General features: G+C 47.5%; 1 protein-coding gene across 3 annotated transcripts in view; it reads right to left on the bottom strand.

Moving 5' to 3' along the window:
- Positions 1-20000, bottom strand: part of LOC135513189 (phosphatidylinositol 3-kinase regulatory subunit gamma-like) — a 400919-nt gene that overhangs the window by 29951 nt on the left and 350968 nt on the right. The window contains exon 1 of one of the 3 annotated variants that reach the window (XM_064935983.1): positions 17543-17992. The exons of the other annotated variants lie outside the window; for them this stretch is intronic. Coding sequence (XP_064792055.1) covers positions 17543-17654 — 112 coding nt within the window. The 5' untranslated portion in view covers positions 17655-17992. Of the gene's footprint in view, positions 1-17542; positions 17993-20000 lie in introns of those variants that run through there. 3 annotated transcript variants of the gene reach the window in all.

Here is a 20000-nt window from a genome sequence, read left to right as displayed (position 1 = left end):
GCAGAGAGAGGGGGGGACAGAGAGGGTTACAACTACAAGGCTTATAATCTACATGTATCAGAGCTGCAGAGAGAGGGGGGACAGAGAGGGTTACAACTACAAGGCTTATAATCTACATGTATCAGAGCTGCAGAGAGAGGGGGGGACAGAGAGGGTTACAACTACAAGGCTTATAATCTACATGTATCAGAGCTGCAGAGAGAGGGGGGGACAGAGAGGGTTACAACTACAGGGTTTATAATCTACATGTATCAGAGCAGCAGAGAGAGAGGGGGGGACAGAGAGGGTTACAACTACAGGGCATATAATCTACATGTATCAGAGCAGCAGAGAGAGGGGGGACAGAGAGGGTTACAACTACAAGGCTTATAATCTACATGTATCAGAGCTGCAGAGAGAGGGGGGACAGAGAGGGTTACAACTACAAGGCTTATAATCTACATGTATCAGAGCTGCAGAGAGAGGGGGGACAGAGAGGGTTACAACTACAGGGTTTATAATCTACATGTATCAGAGCAGCAGAGAGAGAGGGGGGGGACAGAGAGGGTTACAACTACAGGGCATATAATCTACATGTATCAGAGCAGCAGAGAGAGAGGGGGGGGACAGAGAGGGTTACAACTACAGGGCTTATAATCTACATGTATCAGAGCTGCAGAGAGAGGGGGGGGACAGAGAGGGTTACAACTACAGGGCTTATAATCTACATGTATCAGAGCAGCAGAGAGAGGGGGGACAGAGAGGGTTACAACTACAAGGCTTATAATCTACATGTATCAGAGCTGCAGAGAGAGGGGGGACAGAGAGGGTTACAACTACAAGGCTTATAATCTACATGTATCAGAGCTGCAGAGAGAGGGGGGACAGAGAGGGTTACAACTACAGGGTTTATAATCTACATGTATCAGAGCTGCAGAGAGAGAGAGGGGGGGACAGAGAGGGTTACAACTACAGGGCATATAATCTACATGTATCAGAGCAGCAGAGAGAGAGGGGGACAGAGAGGGTTACAACTACAGGGCTTATAATCTACATGTATCAGAGCAGCAGAGAGAGGGGGGACAGAGAGGGTTACAACTACAAGGCTTATAATCTACATGTATCAGAGCTGCAGAGAGAGGGGGGACAGAGAGGGTTACAACTACAAGGCTTATAATCTACATGTATCAGAGCTGCAGAGAGGGGGGACAGAGAGGGTTACAACTACAAGGCTTATAATCTACATGTATCAGAGCTGCAGAGAGAGGGGGACAGAGAGGGTTACAACTACAAGGCTTATAATCTACATGTATCAGGGCTGCAGAGAGAGGGGGGGACAGAGAGGGTTACAACTACAAGGCTTATAATCTACATGTATCAGAGCAGCAGAGAGAGGGGGGGACAGAGAGGGTTACAACTACAAGGCTTATAATCTACATGTATCAGAGCTGCAGAGAGAGGGGGGGACAGAGAGGGTTACAACTACAGGGTTTATAATCTACATGTATCAGAGCTGCAGAGAGAGAGAGGGGGGGGACAGAGAGGGTTACAACTACAGGGCATATAATCTACATGTATCAGAGCAGCAGAGAGAGAGGGGGGGACAGAGAGGGTTACAACTACAGGGTTTATAATCTACATGTATCAGAGCAGCAGAGAGAGGGGGGGGACAGAGAGGGTTACAACTACAGGGCTTATAATCTACATGTATCAGAGCAGCAGAGAGAGAGGGGGGGACAGAGAGGGTTACAACTACAGGGCTTATAATCTACATGTATCAGAGCAGCAGAGAGAGGGGGGGACAGAGAGGGTTACAACTACAAGGCTTATAATCTACATGTATCAGAGCTGCAGAGAGAGGGGGGGACAGAGAGGGTTACAACTACAAGGCTTATAATCTACATGTATCAGAGCTGCAGAGAGAGGGGGACAGAGAGGGTTACAACTACAAGGCTTATAATCTACATGTATCAGAGCTGCAGAGAGAGGGGGACAGAGAGGGTTCAACTACAAGGCTTATAATCTACATGTATCAGAGCTGCAGAGAGAGGGGGGGACAGAGAGGGTTACAACTACAAGGCTTATAATCTACATGTATCAGAGCAGCAGAGAGAGGGGGGGGACAGAGAGGGTTACAACTACAAGGCTTATAATCTACATGTATCAGAGCTGCAGAGAGAGGGGGGGACAGAGAGGGTTACAACTACAGGGTTTATAATCTACATGTATCAGAGCAGCAGAGAGAGGGGGTGGACAGAGAGGGTTACAACTACAGGGCTTATAATCTACATGTATCAGAGCAGCAGAGAGAGGGGGTGGACAGAGAGGGTTACAACTACAGGGCTTATAATCTACATGTATCAGAGCAGCAGAGAGAGAGGGGGGGGACAGAGAGGGTTACAACTACAGGGCTTATAATCTACATGTATCAGAGCAGCAGAGAGAGGGGGGACAGAGAGGGTTACAACTACAAGGCTTCTAATCTACATGTATCAGAGCAGCAGAGAGAGAGGGGGGACAGAGAGGGTTACAACTACAAGGCTTCTAATCTACATGTATCAGAGCAGCAGAGAGAGAGGGGGACAGAGAGGGTTACAACTACAAGGCTTCTAATCTACATGTATCAGAGCAGCAGAGAGAGAGGGGGGACAGAGAGGGTTACAACTACAAGGCTTCTAATCTACATGTATCAGAGCAGCAGAGAGAGAGGGGGGGGACAGAGAGGGTTACAACTACAAGGCTTCTAATCTACATGTATCAGAGCTGCAGAGAGAGAGGGGGGGACAGAGAGGGTTACAACTACAAGGCTTCTAATCTACATGTATCAGAGCTGCAGAGAGAGAGGGGGGACAGAGAGGGTTACAACTACAAGGCTTCTAATCTACATGTATCAGAGCTGCAGAGAGAGGGGGGTGGAGAGGGTTACAACTACAAGGCTTCTAATCTCCATGTATCAGAGCTGCATAGAGAGGGGGAGAGGGTTACAACTACAAGGCTTCTAATCTCCATGTATCAGAGCTGCAGAGAGAGGGGGAGAGGGTTACAACTACAAGGCTTCTAATCTCCATGTATCAGAGCTGCATAGAGAGGGGGAGAGGGTTACAACTACAAGGCTTCTAATCTCCATGTATCAGAGCTGCAGAGAGAGGGGGAGAGGGTTACAACTACAAGGCTTCTAATCTCCATGTATCAGAGCTGCAGAGAGAGGGGGGAGAGGGTTACAACTACAAGGCTTCTAATCTCCATGTATCAGAGCTGCATAGAGAGGGGGGGAGAGGGTTACAACTACAAGGCTTCTAATCTCCATGTATCAGAGCAGCAGAGAGAGAGGGGGGGGACAGAGAGGGTTACAACTACAGGGCTTATAATCTACATGTATCAGAGCAGCAGAGAGAGAGAGAGAGGGGGGGACAGAGAGGGTTACAACTACAAGGCTTATAATCTACATGTATCAGAGCTGCAGAGAGAGGGGGGACAGAGAGGGTTACAACTACAGGGTTTATAATCTACATGTATCAGAGCAGCAGAGAGAGGGGGGGACAGAGAGGGTTACAACTACAGGGCTTATAATCTACATGTATCAGAGCAGCAGAGAGAGAGGGGGGGACAGAGAGGGTTACAACTACAGGGCTTATAATCTACATGTATCAGAGCAGCAGAGAGAGAGGGGGGGACAGAGAGGGTTACAACTACAAGGCTTCTAATCTACATGTATCAGAGCAGCAGAGAGAGAGGGGGGGGACAGAGAGGGTTACAACTACAAGGCTTCTAATCTACATGTATCAGAGCTGCAGAGAGAGAGGGGGGACAGAGAGGGTTACAACTACAAGGCTTCTAATCTACATGTATCAGAGCTGCAGAGAGAGAGGGGGGGACAGAGAGGGTTACAACTACAAGGCTTCTAATCTACATGTATCAGAGCTGCAGAGAGAGGGGGGGGGGTGGAGAGGGTTACAACTACAAGGCTTCTAATCTCCATGTATCAGAGCTGCATAGAGATGGGGGGAGAGGGTTACAACTACAAGGCTTCTAATCTCCATGTATCAGAGCTGCAGAGAGAGGGGGGAGAGGGTTACAACTACAAGGCTTCTAATCTCCATGTATCAGAGCTGCAGAGAGAGGGGGGGAGAGGGTTACAACTACAAGGCTTCTAATCTCCATGTATCAGAGCTGCAGAGAGAGGGGGGGGAGAGGGTTACAACTACAAGGCTTCTAATCTCCGTGTATCAGAGCTGCATAGAGAGGGGGGAGAGGGTTACAACTACAAGGCTTCTAATCTCCATGTATCAGAGCTGCAGAGAGAGGGGGAGAGGGTTACAACTACAAGGCTTCTAATCTCCGTGTATCAGAGCTGCATAGAGAGGGGGGGGAGAGGGTTACAACTACAAGGCTTCTAATCTCCATGTATCAGAGCTGCAGAGAGAGGGGGGGCGGAGAGGGTTACAACTACAAGGCTTCTAATCTCCATGTATCAGAGCTGCATAGAGATGGGGGGAGAGGGTTACAACTACAAGGCTTCTAATCTCCATGTATCAGAGCTGCAGAGAGAGGGGGGGAGAGGGTTACAACTACAAGGCTTCTAATCTCCATGTATCAGAGGTACTGACAATGCCACAGTGGACCTGAAGCTGGTGGGAAACAGTCTTCCTTGCCTGTCATTTCCTCACCTCTATCCATCACCCTAGTTTAGATGATGTCACAACGGGCCATACTGTCCATGCTTCTCCTCCCTCCCATTCAGCATTGTGTTAATGACTCACCAAGAAGAGATCTCTCTCCACAGCATGTGGGATGTAGAGACGCCATGACAATACTATTTGAAGGAAAGGTTGCAGGAGCAGAATTCCATTGAGTCTGTCTGTCTAACAGGGCTGGGCTGTCTGTCTAACAGAGCTGGGCTGTCTGTCTAACAGAGCTGGGCTGTCTGTCTAACAGAGCTGGGCTGTCTGTCTAACAGGGCTGGGCTGTCTGTCTAACAGAGCTGGGCTGTCTGTCTAACAGAGCTGGGCTGTCTGTCTAACAGAGCTGGGCTGTCTGTCTAACAGAGCTGGGCTGTCTGTCTAACAGGGCTGGGTTGTCTGTCTAACAGAGCTGGGCTGTCTGTCTAACAGAGCTGGGCTGTCTGTCTAACAGAGCTGGGCTGTCTGTCTAACAGAGCTGGGCTATCTGTCTAACAGAGCTGGGCTGTCTGTCTAACAGGGCTGGGCTGTCTATCTAACAGAGCTGGGCTGTCTGTCTGACAGAGCTGTGCTGTCTGTCTGACAGAGCTGGGCTGTCTGTCTGACAGAGCTGGGCTGTCTGTCTGACAGGGCTGGGCTGTCTGTCTAACAGAGCTGGGCTGTCTGTCTAACAGAGCTGGGCTGTCTGTCTAACAGAGCTGGGCTGTCTGTCTGACAGGGCTGGGCTGTCTGTCTAACAGAGCAGGGCAGTCTGTCTAACAGAGCAGGGCAGTCTGTCTAACAGAGCTGGGCTGTCTGTCTAACAGGGCTGGGCTGTCTGTCTAACAGGGCTGGGCTGTCTGTCTAACAGGGCTGGGCTGTCTGTCTAACAGGGCTGGGCTGTCTGTCTGTCTAACAGGGATGGGCTGTCTGTCTGTCTAACAGGGATGGGCTGTCTGTCTGTCTAACAGAGCTGGGCTGTCTGTCTGTCTAACAGAGCTGGGCTGTCTGTCAAACAGAGCTGGGCTGTCTGTCTGTCAAACAGAGCTGGGCTGTCTGTCTGTCTAACAGAGCTGGGCTGTCTGTCTGTCTAACAGAGCTGGGTTGTCTGTCTGTCTAACAGAGCTGGGCTGTCTGTCTAACAGAGCTGGGCTGTCTGTCTGTCAAACAGAGCTGGGCTGTCTGTCTGTCAAACAGAGCTGGGCTGTCTGTCTGTCAAACAGAGCTGGGCTGTCTGTCTGTCAAACAGAGCTGAGCTGTCTGTCTAACAGGGCTTGGCTGTCTGTCTAACAGGGCTGGGCTGTCTGTCTAACAGAGCTGGGCTGTCTGTCTAACCGGGCTGGGCTGTCTGTCTAACAGGGCTGGTCTGTCTGTCTAACAGAGCTGGGCTGTCTGTCTAACAGGGCTGCGCTGTCTGTCTAACAGGGCTGGGCTGTCTGTCTAACAGGGCTGGGCTGTCTGTCTAACAGGGCTGGGCTGTCTGTCTAACAGAGCTGGGCTGTCTGTCTAACAGGGCTGGGTTGTCTGTCTAACAGGGCTGGGCTGTCTGTCTAACAGGGCTGGGCTGTCTGTCTAACAGGGCTGGGTTGTCTGTCTAACAGGGCTGGGCTGTCTGTCTAACAGGGCTGGGCTGTCTGTCTAACAGGGCTGGGTTGTCTGTCTAACAGGGCTGGGCTGTCTGTCTAACAGGGCTGGGTTGTCTGTCTAACAGGGCTGGTCTGTCTGTCTAACAGGGCTGGGCTGTCTGTCTAACAGGGCTGGGCTGTCTGTCTAAAAGAGCTGGGCTGTCTGTCTAACAGAGCTGGGCTGTCTGTCTAACAGGGCTGGGCTGTCTGTCTAACAGGGCTGGGCTGTCTGTCCTGCCCTGGCTGGGCTGCCTGTCTAACAGGGCTGGGCTGTCTGTCTAACAGGGCTGGGCTGTCTGTCTAACAGGGCTGGGCTGTCTGTCTGACAGGGCTGGGCTGTCTGTCTGACAGGGCTGGGCTGTCTGTCTGTCAAACAGAGCTGGGCTGTCTGTCTAACAGAGCTGGGCTGTCTGTCTAACAGAGCTGGGCTGTCTGTCTGTCTAACAGAGCTGGGCTGTCTGTCTGTCTAACAGAGCTGGGCTGTCTGTCTGTCTAACAGAGCTGGGCTGTCTGTCTAACAGAGCTGGGCTGTCTGTCTAACAGAGCTGGGCTGTCTGTCTAACAGGGCTGGGCTGTCTGTCTAACAGAGCTGGGCTGTCTGTCTAACAGGGCTGGGCTGTCTGTCTAACAGAGCTGGGCTGTCTGTCTGTCAAACAGAGCTGGGCTGTCTGTCTGTCAAACAGAGCTGGGCTGTCTGTCTGTCAAACAGAGCTGGGCTGTCTGTCTGTCAAACAGAGCTGAGCTGTCTGTCTAACAGGGCTGGGCTGTCTGTCTAACAGGGCTGGGCTGTCTGTCTAACATAGCTTGGCTGTCTGTCTAAAATAGCTGGGCTGTCTGTCTGTCTAAAATAGCTGGGCTGTCTGTCTGTCTAAAAGAGCTGGGCTGTCTGTCTAACAGGGCAGGGTTGTCTGTCTAACAGGGCTGGGTTGTCTGTCTAACAGGGCTGGGCTGTCTGTCTAACAGAGCTGGGCTGTCTGTCTAACAGAGCTGGGCTGTCTGTCTAACAGGGCTGGGTTGTCTGTCTAACAGAGCTGGGCTGTCTGTCTAACAGAGCTGGGCTGTCTGTCTAACAGGGCTGGGTTGTCTGTCTAACAGGGCTGGGCTGTCTGTCTAACAGGGCTGGGCTGTCTGTCCAGCAGGGCTTGGCTGTCTGTCTAACAGGGCAGGGTTGTCTGTCTAACAGGGCTGGGTTGTCTGTCTAACAGGGCTGGGCTGTCTGTCTAACAGGGCTGGGCTGTCTGTCTAACAGGGCTGGGTTGTCTGTCTAACAGGGCTGGGCTGTCTGTCTAACAGGGCTGGGCTGTCTGTCTAACAGGGCTGGGTTGTCTGTCTAACAGGGCTGGGCTGTCTGTCTAACAGGGCTGGGTTGTCTGTCTAACAGGGCTGGGTTGTCTGTCTAACAGGGCTGGGCTGTCTGTCTAACAGGGCTGGGTTGTCTGTCTAACAGGGCTGGGCTGTCTGTCTAACAGGGCTGGGCTGTCTGTCTAACAGGGCTGGGCTGTCTGTCTAACAGGGCTGGGCTGTCTGTCTAACAGGGCTGGGTTGTCTGTCTAACAGGGCTGGGCTGTCTGTCTAACAGGGCTGGGCTGTCTGTCTAACAGGGCTGGGTTGTCTGTCTAACAGGGCTGGGCTGTCTGTCTAACAGGGCTGGGTTGTCTGTCTAACAGGGCTGGGCTGTCTGTCTAACAGGGCTGGGCTGTCTGTCTAACAGGGCTGGGTTGTCTGTCTAACAGGGCTGGGTTGTCTGTCTAACAGGGCTGGGTTGTCTGTCTAACAAGGCTGGGCTGTCTGTCTAACAGGGCTGGATTGTCTGTCTAACAGGGCTGGGTTGTCTGTCTAACAGAGCTGGGTTGTCTGTCTAGATCCCCATCACAGCAGCTGACAGTACATAGAGACAGGTGCACGCCACACCATTGGCCTACATGACTGGGTGTACGACAGACAGACAGACAGACAGACAGACAGACAGACAGACAGACAATCTTGTCTTCCCTGTGGGGTGATCAGTCTCCACCAGTGAGAGAATGCCAGGGGCGGACCTCCCACCCTTTCTCCATCTTGTCCTTGTCCTGTGTGTGTGTGTGTGTGTGTGTGTGTGTGTGTGTGTGTGTGTGTGTGTGTGTGTGTGTGTGTGTGTGTGTGTGTGTGTGTGTGTGTGTGTGTGTGTGTGTGTGTGTGTGTGTGTGTGTGTGTGTGTGTGTGTGTGTATTTGTTTATGTGGTGTTTTACATTTATTCTCTGCTTCATTAACAGATTCGTTATATATATCCGACTGGCCCACTCTCCTTCTCTCTTCATCTCCCTCCTTTCTCTCTCTGACACAGTGGAAACTTTCACACTGCTTTTGGAACTCTCTTAAAGTGGTGAGGAGATGGTGACCAGAGAGAGACAGACAGCTTCTGTCACCAACCAATGAGGACCCACAGCAGCACCTAGATCTTATGCACAGATTCTGTCAGACCTGGGCCCTGACAGTAAATCTCAGTAAGACCAAAATAATGGTGTTCCAAAAAAGGTCCAGTCACCAGGACCACAAATACAAATTTCATCTAGACACTGTTGCCCTAGAGCACACAAAAAACTAGACATACCTTGGCCTAAACATCAGCGCCACAGGTAACTTCCACAAAGCTGTGAAAGATCTGAGAGACAAGGTAAGAAGGGCATTCTATGCCATCAAAAGGAACATCAATTTCAACATACCAATTAGGATTTGGCTAAAAATACTTGAATCAGTCATAGAGCCCATTGCCCTTTATGGTTGTGAGGTCTGGGGTCCGCTCACCAACCAAGACTTCACAAAATGGGACAAACACCAAATTGAGACTCTGCACGCAGAATTCTGCAAAAATATCCTCCGTGTACAATGTAGAACACCAAATAATGCATGCAGAGCAGAATTAGGCCGATACCCACTAATTATCAAAATCCAGAAAAGAGACGTTAAATTCTACAACCACCTAAAAGGAAGCGATTCCCAAACCTTCCAAAACAAAGCCATCACCTACAGAGAGATGAACCTGGAGAAGAGTCCCCTAAGCAAGCTGGTCCTGGGGCTCTGTTCACAAACATAAACACACCCTACAGAGCCCCAGGACAGCAGCACAATTAGACCCAACCAAATCATGAGAAAACAAAACGATAATTACTTGACACATTGGAAAGAATTAACAAAAAAACAGAGCAAACTAGAATGCTATTTGGCCCTAAACAGAGAGTAAACAGTGGCAGAATACCTGACTACTGTGACTGACCCAAACTTAAGGAAAGCTTTGACTATGTACAGACTCAGTGAGCATAGCCTTGCTATTGAGAAAGGCTGCCGTAGGCAGACATGGCTCTCAAGTGAAGACAGGCTATGTGCTCACTGCCCACAAAATGAGGTGGAAACTGAGCTGCACTTCCTAACCTCCTGCCCAATGTATGACCATATTAGAGAGACATATTTCCCTCAGATTACACAGATCCACAAATAATTCGAAAACAAATCCAATTTTGATAAACTCCCATATCTACTGGGTGAAATTCCACAGTGTGCCATCACAGCAGCAAGATTTGTGACCTGTTGCCACGAGAAAAGGGCAACCAGGGAAGAACACACACCATTGTAAATACAACCCATATTTATGCTTATTTATTTTATCTTGTGTCCTTTAACCATTTGTACATTGTTAAAACACTGTATATATATATAATATGACATTTGTAATGTCTTTATTGTTTTGAAACTTCTGTATGTGTAATGTTTACTGTTAATTTTTATTGTTTATTTCACTTTATATATTATCTACCTCACTTGCTTTGGCAATGTTAACACATGTTTCCCATGCCAATAAAGCCCTTGAATTGAATTGACAGAGACAGACAGAGAGAGAGACAGAGAGACAGAAAGACAGATACAAAGAGAGACAGAGAGAGAGAGAAAGAGACAGAGACAAAGAGAGACAGAGAGCAGATTAATTTCAGGCCGTCCCGTCCCAAAGCTTCATTGAGGCATCTGGGAGTGGCAGCCAGCGTGCAGAAAGGGAAATGCCTCGATGGGCTCCTCCACAGCCCTCCCTCCCTCCCTCCCTAAACACAGCCCAAGGCAGGTGCACCAGGAGAATGCCAACCTATCTCAGTCCCTGTCTGTCTGTCTGTGCTTCTTCACTCACAGCTCTTTCCATCTTTCTGGGCTCGTTCAATCCCCTTTCACTCCCACTAGAGATACGAGAGGGAGAGACACAGGCAGACAGACAGGCAGAGAGTAGTAGCAGCACTGATTGTAAGCACAATCAGACAGGTTCTCTCTCTCTCTCTCTCTCTCTCTCTCTCTCTCTCTCTCTCTCTCTCTCTCTCTCTCTCTCTCTCTCTCTCTCTCTCTCTCTCTCTCTCTCTCTCTCTCTCTCTCTCTCTCTCTCTCTCTCTCTCTCTCTCTCTCTCTCTCTCTCTCTCTCTCTCTCTCTCTCTCTCTCTCTCTCTCTCTCTCTCTCTCTCTCTCTCTCTCTCTCTCTCTCTCTCTCTCTCTCTCTCTCTCTCTCTCTCTCTCTCAGCTCCTCCTCCACACAGGACAAAAGAGCCACCCACGCATGCACACACAAAGGCACACACATAAACACTAAGACAGATCACCCTCTACACACTTCTCACACAAGGATGGGACTACCCCTAAAGAAATCTATCCTGCACTCCCTAGAAAAGCCCTCAGTCAAGCCCTCTATGACACAAATACACAACCACGGCAGCTCGATCTGAGCCCCTTTTAAAGACCACATCATCATCAGTAGCACCTGAGTAGAAGAGCAACATGGGACATAGGGTCAGCCTCAAGCACAGGGACAACTCCTTGTGTGTGTGTGTGTGTGGGGTAGCCCACCAGTGGCAGCTGTTGGATGCAGGAGCATGTTAACCTGAGTGTGTTGGGCATCAACCCTACTGCAACCCTTCACACACACTGACACACACACATGTCACACGCACTAACACCACACACTCACTATACACATTCATCTACTCAGAGTGAGATAAAGATGACTGTATTCCTGTAATCGGTCAAATCATAGATCTCAAGTAAACAAACTCCAACTCAAATACAAGTAGTAAAACGCAGAATAATACAAACACGTAAATGGCAATTTATCAAATTTAGCTGTGGGGGTTTGTAAGCCCCACAGTGTGTGAGCAGAACTTGACACACACACACACACACACACACACACACACACACACACACACACACACACACACACATCAATTGACTCAAAGCTTAAACCTGGCTCCTCCCCTTCATCTTCACCTGGATTCACGTGCTCAGTCTGACATGGAAAGAGCAGGTGTTCATAATGTTTTGTACACTCTGTGTATAATGAGCAATATGTTTGGAACATCAAATCGTATTTAAATTTGCAGTATCGAATCGCAATACATATAGAATTGTCAGAATCGCAAAACATATCGTATCGGCACCTAAGTATGTGGTAATAGTGTATTGTGAGTAGAGGTCGACCGATTATGATTTTTCAACGCCGATACCGATTACCGGAGGACCAAAAAAGGAGATACAGATTAATCGGCCGATTTTTAAAAATGTATTTGTAATAATGACAATTACAACAATACTGAATGAACACTTATTTTAACTTAATATAATACATCAATAAAATCAATTTAGCCTCAAGTAAATAATGAAACATGTTCAATTTGGTTTAAATAATGCAAAAACAAAGTGTTGGAGAAGAAAGTAAAAGTGTAATATGTGACAGGGAAGAAAGCTAACGTTTAAGTTCCTTGCTCAGAACATGAGAACATATGAAAGCTGGTGATTCCTTTTAACATGAGTCTTCAAAATTCCAAGGTAAGAAGTTTTAGGTTGTAGTTATTATAGGAATTATAGGATTATTTTCCTCTATACCATTTGTATTTCATTAACCTTTGACTATTGGATGTTCTTATAGGCACTTTAGTATTGCCAGTGTAACAGTATAGCTTCCGTCCCTCTCCTCGCTCCTCCCTGGGCTCGAACCAGCAACACAACGACAACAGCCACCATCGAAGCAGCACTACACATGCAGAGCAAGGGGAACAACGACTAGAAGGTTCAGAGCGAGTGACGTTTGAAACGCTATTAGCGTGCGCTAACTAGCTAGCCATTTCACATCGGTTACACCAGCCTAATCTCGGGAGTTGATAGGCTTGAACTTACCTTGGCTTACTGGATTTGCGTAACAGGCAGTCAGTCTCCTTGTGGAGTGCAACGAGAGAGGCAGGTCGTTATTGCGTTGGACTAGTTAACTGCAAGGTTTCAAGTATGGATCCCCCGAGCTGACAAGGTGAAAATCTGTTGTTCTGCCCCTGGACGAGGCAGTTAACCCACCGTTCCTAGGCCGTCATTGAAAATAAGAATGTGTTCTTAACTGACTTGCCAAGTTAAATAAAGATTAAATAAAGACTAAATAAAGGTATAAAAAAAAAAACACGTTTTTATTTTGTATGTAAATTATTTTTTATTTTTTTTAAATCGGCGCCGAAAAATACTGATTTCTGATTGTTATGAAAACTCAAAATCGGCCCTAATTAATCGGCCATTCCGATTAATCGATCGACCTTTAATTGTGAGGTCATTGGTGAGTCTCATCCCCTGTCTTTTACTTCCCCAGAGACAGACAAACTCCTGGATACCATTTTTATGTCTCTGCGTGCAGGTGTAGGAAGTTGCTAACTAGCGTAAGCACAATGACTGGAAGTCTATGGTATCTGCTAGCATATCCACAAGTTCGTCTGACTCTGGTGGAGTAGATGAAGGGCTTTATTGCCAAAAGCCAAAAGTATCCCTTTAAGATGTGGAACACATGCAGAATCAGTCCACACATCCTGCCAGTCTATCCCCGGACCCCTCAATCCTGTCACACACACATAAGCCTGCAGTCATGTCCCAGTGGTACTCAGCTTCACACACACACAGACACACACGGGACGAGAAGGGGAGGATAGAGAGAAAGAAAGAGAAGATTGAAACTGGTGCTGGGTCTAACCATCTTCCTCTACCAGGGACTGTGTGAGCTGTGCTGCTGTACACACACACTGTTCCTTTCTCCCTTTCTCTGTGTCTGTCTGTCACTCCCTCTTCTCCTGTCTCTCCTCCTCTCCTCTCTATCGCTCTCTGTTCTATCTCTCTGTCAGACTGGCACTGCAAGACAAGCCTTGATCCTAAAATCAGACAGCTAGCTAATCTCTGAATGGAGACCTGGCACAGCCAATCAGAGCACAGCAGTGGGTAGGGGAGGAGCTAGAGAGAGAGAGAAAGAGAGAGAGGGGGGGAGCAGCAGAAAGATAATTGAAATGAGAGAAAGAGAGAGAGAGACAGAGAGAGAAAGGGGTGGAGTTACACCCCCAGAGTATATCAATTCTGTCAGGGACACCTCTCGGAAGAGGGAGAGGGAGGGAGAGGGAGAGAGGGAGGGACAAAGGGAGAGAGAGAGAAAGAGGGAGAGAGAGGGACAGAGGGGGAGAGAAGGAGAGAGAGAAGGAGAGAGAGGGAGAGAGAGAGAGAGAGAGAGAGAGAGAGAAAGAGAGAGAGAAAGAGAGAGAGAGACATGGGGACAGAGAGAGAGAGAGACAGAGAGAGAGAGAGACAGAGAGAGAGAGAGAGAGGAGAAAGAGGAGAGAGGGAGATAGGAGAGAGGGAGAGAGAGAAGAGACAGACACAGAGAGGACAGACAGAGAAAAAGGGAGAGAGAGAAGAGCAAGGACAGAGAGAGAGAAAGAGATAGAGAAGAGAGAGAGAGAGAGAGGAGAGTGAGAGAGAGGACAGTGAGCGAGAGAGGAGAGAGAGAGGAGAGAGAGGAGAGAGAGAGAGAGAGAGAGGACAGTGAGCGAGAGAGGAGAGAGAGGAGAGAGAGGAGAGAGAGAAAGATAATAGTTTTACTGTCCGTCTTACAGTGGAGAACGTGTGTTTTACGTGTAGAGTAACAACCGTCCTAGTCTGTCTGTCTGACTGTCTGTCTGACTGTCTTTCTGACGTGCCTCTCTAATTTAAGTGACTTATGTCATTGTCCCATATAGCATCATCATAGCAGCAGGGGACAGAAATGCCTTGGTGATTTTCCATTCTGTGAAGAGGCTGCCCTGCAAACTCTCTCTCTCTCTCACGCACGCACGCACGCGCGCACACGCACACACACACACGCACACACACACGCACACACACACACACACACACACACAGGGAGGGGAGTAGCCGTGTTGCCGTTGGAAACCGAGGCCGGCCTTCCCCTGGGGCATCACTCCACCTGTGCTAATCACCCAGTGCTACGGACACAAAGCGACAAAGTGACACACACACACACGTACGCACACACACGGGCACACACACGCACACAGAGATGGCCCCCGGCGTTACCTCCAAACTGTCACATTTAAATTCCAGTGTAATAAATATTTTGATGAACATCTGCACGACCCTCATCCCTCCTCTGTATCTCTCTCTCTTTCTCTCTCACTTTCCCTTTCTCTGCTGGGCCGAGGGCTTAGACCCCCAGTATCCCACAATGCCACACGGTGAAATAAAAACAAAAAACAGGAGACTATAAGAAGAGAGAAAAGCCCAGACAGGCTACCTGAATATTGTGTGTGTGTGTGTGTGTGTGTGTGTGTGTGTGTGTGTGTGTGTGTGTGTGTGTGTGTGTGTGTGTGTGTGTGTGTGTGTGTGTGTGTGTGTGTGTGTGTGTGTGTGTGCGTGTGTGTTCAGTATGGGCCGAGCTGTGCGCTGGCATTGAGTGGAAGATAGGATGAATGTGTGATCTGATCACACACTGGTGAGCTTCACTCTGTAGCAAGAGGAGAGTAGAAGGGAGGGGAGAAGATGAGAGAGGAGAGAGAAGAGAACAGGGGAGAGGAGAGAAGAAGGGAGGAGAGAGAGGAGAAGAGGAGAGAGAGAGGAGAGGAGAGAGAAGAGAACAGGGGAGAGGAGAGAATAAGGGAGGAGAGAGAGGAGAATAGGAGAGAGAGAGGAGAGGAGAGAGAAGAGAACAGGGGAGAGGAGAGAAGAAGGGAGGAGAGAGAGGAGAAGAGGAGAGAGAGGAGAACAGAGTAGAGGAGAGGAGGAGAGAGAAGAGGACAGAGTAGAGGAGATGAGAAGGGAGGAGAGAGAGGAGAAGAGGAGAGAGAAGAGAACAGGGGAGAGGAGAGAAGAAGGGAGGAGAGAGAGGAGAAGAGGAGAGAGAGGGGAAGAGGAGAGGAGGAGAGAGAGGAGAAGGGAGGAGAGAGAGGAGAAGAGGAGAGAGAGGAGAGGAGAGGAGAAGGGAGGAGAGAGAGGAGAGAGAAGGGAACAGAATAGAAGAGAGGGGCAATTATCTTCACCTCTTCTATACACATTGTCGCTATACACCACAATACACCCACCGCTTGCCTGCTTGCTGTATCGCAGCTAGGGTCCTTTCAGAAAACCCAGGAGAGGTTTTACACAGAAGCCAAACACACAACACAATGCATATTTACCTTTTAAACCTATTGTTTATACAATTTGAATGGTTGTTTCCTTCCATATCTTCACTGACAATGTCTGGCTCAATGGAACACGCTATCTCACATAGGTGACTATATAATACAACAGATGCCTGCTCGTGTCACTCTAACAACACAAACATCAACCATTGACAGATTCATCACAGCAGGAATTGGTGATTATGTTCCTAACAACACTACACGTTAAGACATTGTTGTTGTGCAAGATATCTGATAAGATAATTAGTGTGGCATTTTAGCGGTTTGACACCTAGCTCATACATCACTATTATGACCGTTATACATCTGTTATACGTCTGTTTACACTGATGTACTGACTAGCGCGTTAATTCATTTGACCAGGAGCTGTATAGCTTACACTGTATTTCTACAGAGTATAGTATAGTTGCATTGCAGAAGTGAAGATGGACCATTGTCAACTCTACATGCCATCTTAAAGCTGTGTCTCTCTTGGTTCCCAGCCTATGACATCACAGTGAATGCGTGAAACCCCCGTGAAAGAAAGCTTTGAGAATCGCAGAGCCATTGAACTGCATTGAGAGCGCATATGAATGGAAAGGGACATAGGCTGTAGGAGAATAGGTTTCACCCTTATTCACTCCTCCACCACTCTACCAACGACATACCGCCTTTATCATTTCAGTTTGGCCCGTAGGACAAGAGAGACGGTTGCTGTACAAGCAGAACGGACTCGGGATAATGCACTTCAGCGGGAGAAAAAGAGCTACCGGCCAATTCTATTCAGTGCAATTGAACAGCGCCTCCTGCTCCGTCCACCGAGCCTCTGCTCTATTAAAAAAAGGAGAAGGAATTGAGGTGGGAGTCGAATGACACTTGCACAATTACCGAGAAATTACTAAAATACATCTAAACATCTATACGACAGCCGGCTAGAACTATGCGCAGACATTTGCATGAAATCTGAACCTGGAGCAACATCGGTACTGTGGGTTTTACTTCACTGACTTGTAACACAATGTTTTCTGATCTCTTTCCCCTCCCCCACAACCACTCCTGCACTAGACTGAAAACATTTGACTATTTGACAACCAGGGTAGGCCTACCAGAGAGATGGTCAAACATGGTGAAATAGAGGTTAGGTATGAACCACATTAATACGTATTAAATACACTGTTATGAAAGAACAAAGCAAATTGACAAAGCTGTGGCCTTCGTGCTTAATTAATGAATGACTGTAAAGAAAAAAAAGAATAGGTAGCCGAATAAATAACTATCTATTTCAGATCATGTCATTTCATTTGTATTATAGCGACAATATATGCGCCTGTAGTGTTAGAATGCAGGATACAGAAGCCTGCTAGCAGGCAGCAATCTGCTCTTCAGATAACGTCACTCCGATAAACTAGTCAAACAAGTTGAAACATTGTTGCAAACTAAATAACGCATCTGATACATTGTAACAATAAATGCTAAATGATTGTAATCACCATTGAATCAGTAGCAAACAGTCCCAGGATGTCGGCAAATATTATCGGTGTAGATACAATGTTGCGATGTTAAAACGAATTGAACGAAACACTATAACGGTCATTTGTAGGTGCTTTAAAACGATTTCAGGAGGAGGAAATGAGTATTTGTGCACCTGTAATAACTATGAATGAAAAAAACAAAGTTACCCAAATGAATAGGCTCGCTATCAGGACAGACAGGTTCGCAGGCAAAGCGTTCTTCTCAAAGTTTGGACCATTCAATCCGCATCCACAAATAGGACACAGTATTTTACCACACAGTGACTATTCAATAGTTTCAGTGGCCTACCTGGAGGTGGTTGGTCCATTTCAATATAAAATATTAATTCTGTGGAATATGGCATCATCACGTCCCTCCAATCATCTTCATATTTTTCCGTAGTCCAAACTGTATTGTACATTGTCTTTACTTCACCTGCGAATGACACTTGTCTTTCTCCAAATGGATATATGCGCACAGGAGGAACGAAATAAACCTATACAACACTTGACTGATCTGAATACTGCTATCTACTGTATAGAGGATAGCTCAACAAGAGCCGTCTCTGATGATCTGAATTCCTGCTTCAGACACAATAAATACGGTGAATTCTTCTGTAAAAGCACCTGGATTCACTGCTCTGATCAGACATAAAACCTCACTGTTCCAAAGGCCTATAAAATGTTCTAAAAGTCCTACAGAGCTGAAAGTAGATGCCAGCTCTACAATCAAGTCTGTTCTTCAGGGACCGAGCAGTCGTCTTCATTTTAAGAAGACTGACAGCGCGCAGGCAACCTTTCACATCATCTCGGCGCTACCACTTCACGCGGAAACACGGGGGGAAGCCGTTTCTAACAATGACGTACCGAAAGTGGGTTTGTACTTTTATTGCGCGGTGTTATTGCATACGATGTTATTACATAATTAGGGACGAGTATTTATGGATATGAACATATTTGACTGTTTTGGGGTTTAGAAATCATGTTAGTAATTTTCATCATTTTACTGCCCCCTTTTCCACAAACCGATTGGTATGTTCCTATCCCGTCTGCTTTGGTTATTGCTATCCGGGATCCTTGGGACGTCCCCACCCTAAATCATATCCTTAACCTCAACCCCTACCCTTACCCTAACCATAACCATAATTAACCCCTACCTAACCCGAACTTTAACCCGAACCTTAACCATTTTAAATGGCAACTTCAATGGAGTAGGGACTTTCCAGGGTCTGTGAGCTGGGCAGTAAGAAGACTCCAGAGTAGGGAACCAATAGGAAAATGACTTTACTTCAACTCTGTTGCCGGAGTTATGAGTTAAACATTTTTGCAACCTTGTGTACCTTCCTGGCCAATGAACAATATCAAGGATGCAGGAAGTGAATTGCTGATTGGACCAAACAGTTACTATGAATGGACAAATAGATGCAGACCACAGAAGGAGAAAAGTGACAGTAAAATGTCTAGTACTCTGATCACAACCACAACTCCTGGTCGGGTACAGAACACAGCCTACCTATGTTACAGCTTACTGTTCATTCACTTAGAAATGGCATTACAAAATGCACTACATAAAAAAATGGGTCGGCCTCAGCCTATGACACATTCAATCAACGTGAGTTGGCATTGTGTTCAATGAGTCGGCATTGTATTGAGCAAGATGGATGATCTGTATACAGGGCACAGACTGACTGAGCATTGTGACCACCCTGGTAACATACATTTAATAACCCAGGAATAACAGTGTAATATCAATATGCAAAGGAGCATTTTATCAGAAGAGGATTTAACCCAGTCTGGTTCGTGGCCTAGTTCAGGGGTCTGGTTGCCAATCTGCCATCCCAATCTATCTCCCCTCTCCTCCTCCTCTGTCTGATCTGTCCATCAAGAGAAGAAAAGAGAGGCTGTCCCCCTGCCCAGTATATAGGCCAGGGATGTCACTGAATTAATCTGTTTAATACAACTTAGGGGAGCAGAGGGGTCTGTGTGTAACGGAGGGTCCCCCAGTACCCCATCCCAGATGGCTCATGCCGGACACACAGCCCCTCTGTGTCAAGTGTGTCAAAGTGTTTTAATTGCCTCTGTCTCTGCCTCTGCCTGTAGTGAGGTGGTGCCACACAGGATTGGCTGGACAGATGGAAGGGTAACAATGACTTAGGAACTGACTAGGCCTGCATGGTAATCCACAGGAGATAGTCTCATCTGCTGTGTTTTATCTATGCATCATGACAGGCTCCCTCTGAAACACATGAACAATAGACGGGAGATGCATCATGCCTGCATTTTGCATACTTTATGCATGATAATGACCAGCAGCCGTCTGAATAAGTGTTTGCTTGTGTGATTGTGTGTCAGTGTGTGTTTGTGTGTGTTTTTTGTGTAAGTGTGTGTGTGTGTTTGTGTGTGAGTGTGTGTGTGTGTCTGTCTCTGTGTCAGTGTGTGTATGTATGTGTCTCTGTGTGTGTGTGTGCTTATGTTTCAGTGCGCGCGTGTGTAAACTATCCCCGCTTTGCCTCCTCCTTCCCACACCTCATTTTTATGACATCATTTATTAATTTGTTAGGAGGATCAGTCAGGGATGTGTTTACTTGCCATCCTGTGTTTCTGGCTGCTCTCAAGCATCTGCTACACAGGTGGTGTGTGTGTGTGTGTGTGTGTGTGTGTGTGTGTGTGTGTCTGTGTGTGTGTGTGTCTGTGTGTGTGTGTGTGTGTGTGTGTGTGTGTGTCTGTGTGTAACCACAGGTGACCTCTGGGACTCAGGTGTTGGTTTT

The sequence above is a fragment of the Oncorhynchus masou genome, chromosome 24, assembly GCF_036934945.1.
Source record: "Oncorhynchus masou masou isolate Uvic2021 chromosome 24, UVic_Omas_1.1, whole genome shotgun sequence".
NCBI classification, from domain to species: domain Eukaryota; kingdom Metazoa; phylum Chordata; class Actinopteri; order Salmoniformes; family Salmonidae; genus Oncorhynchus; species Oncorhynchus masou.
This window is presented reverse-complemented; position numbering and strand designations above follow the sequence as displayed.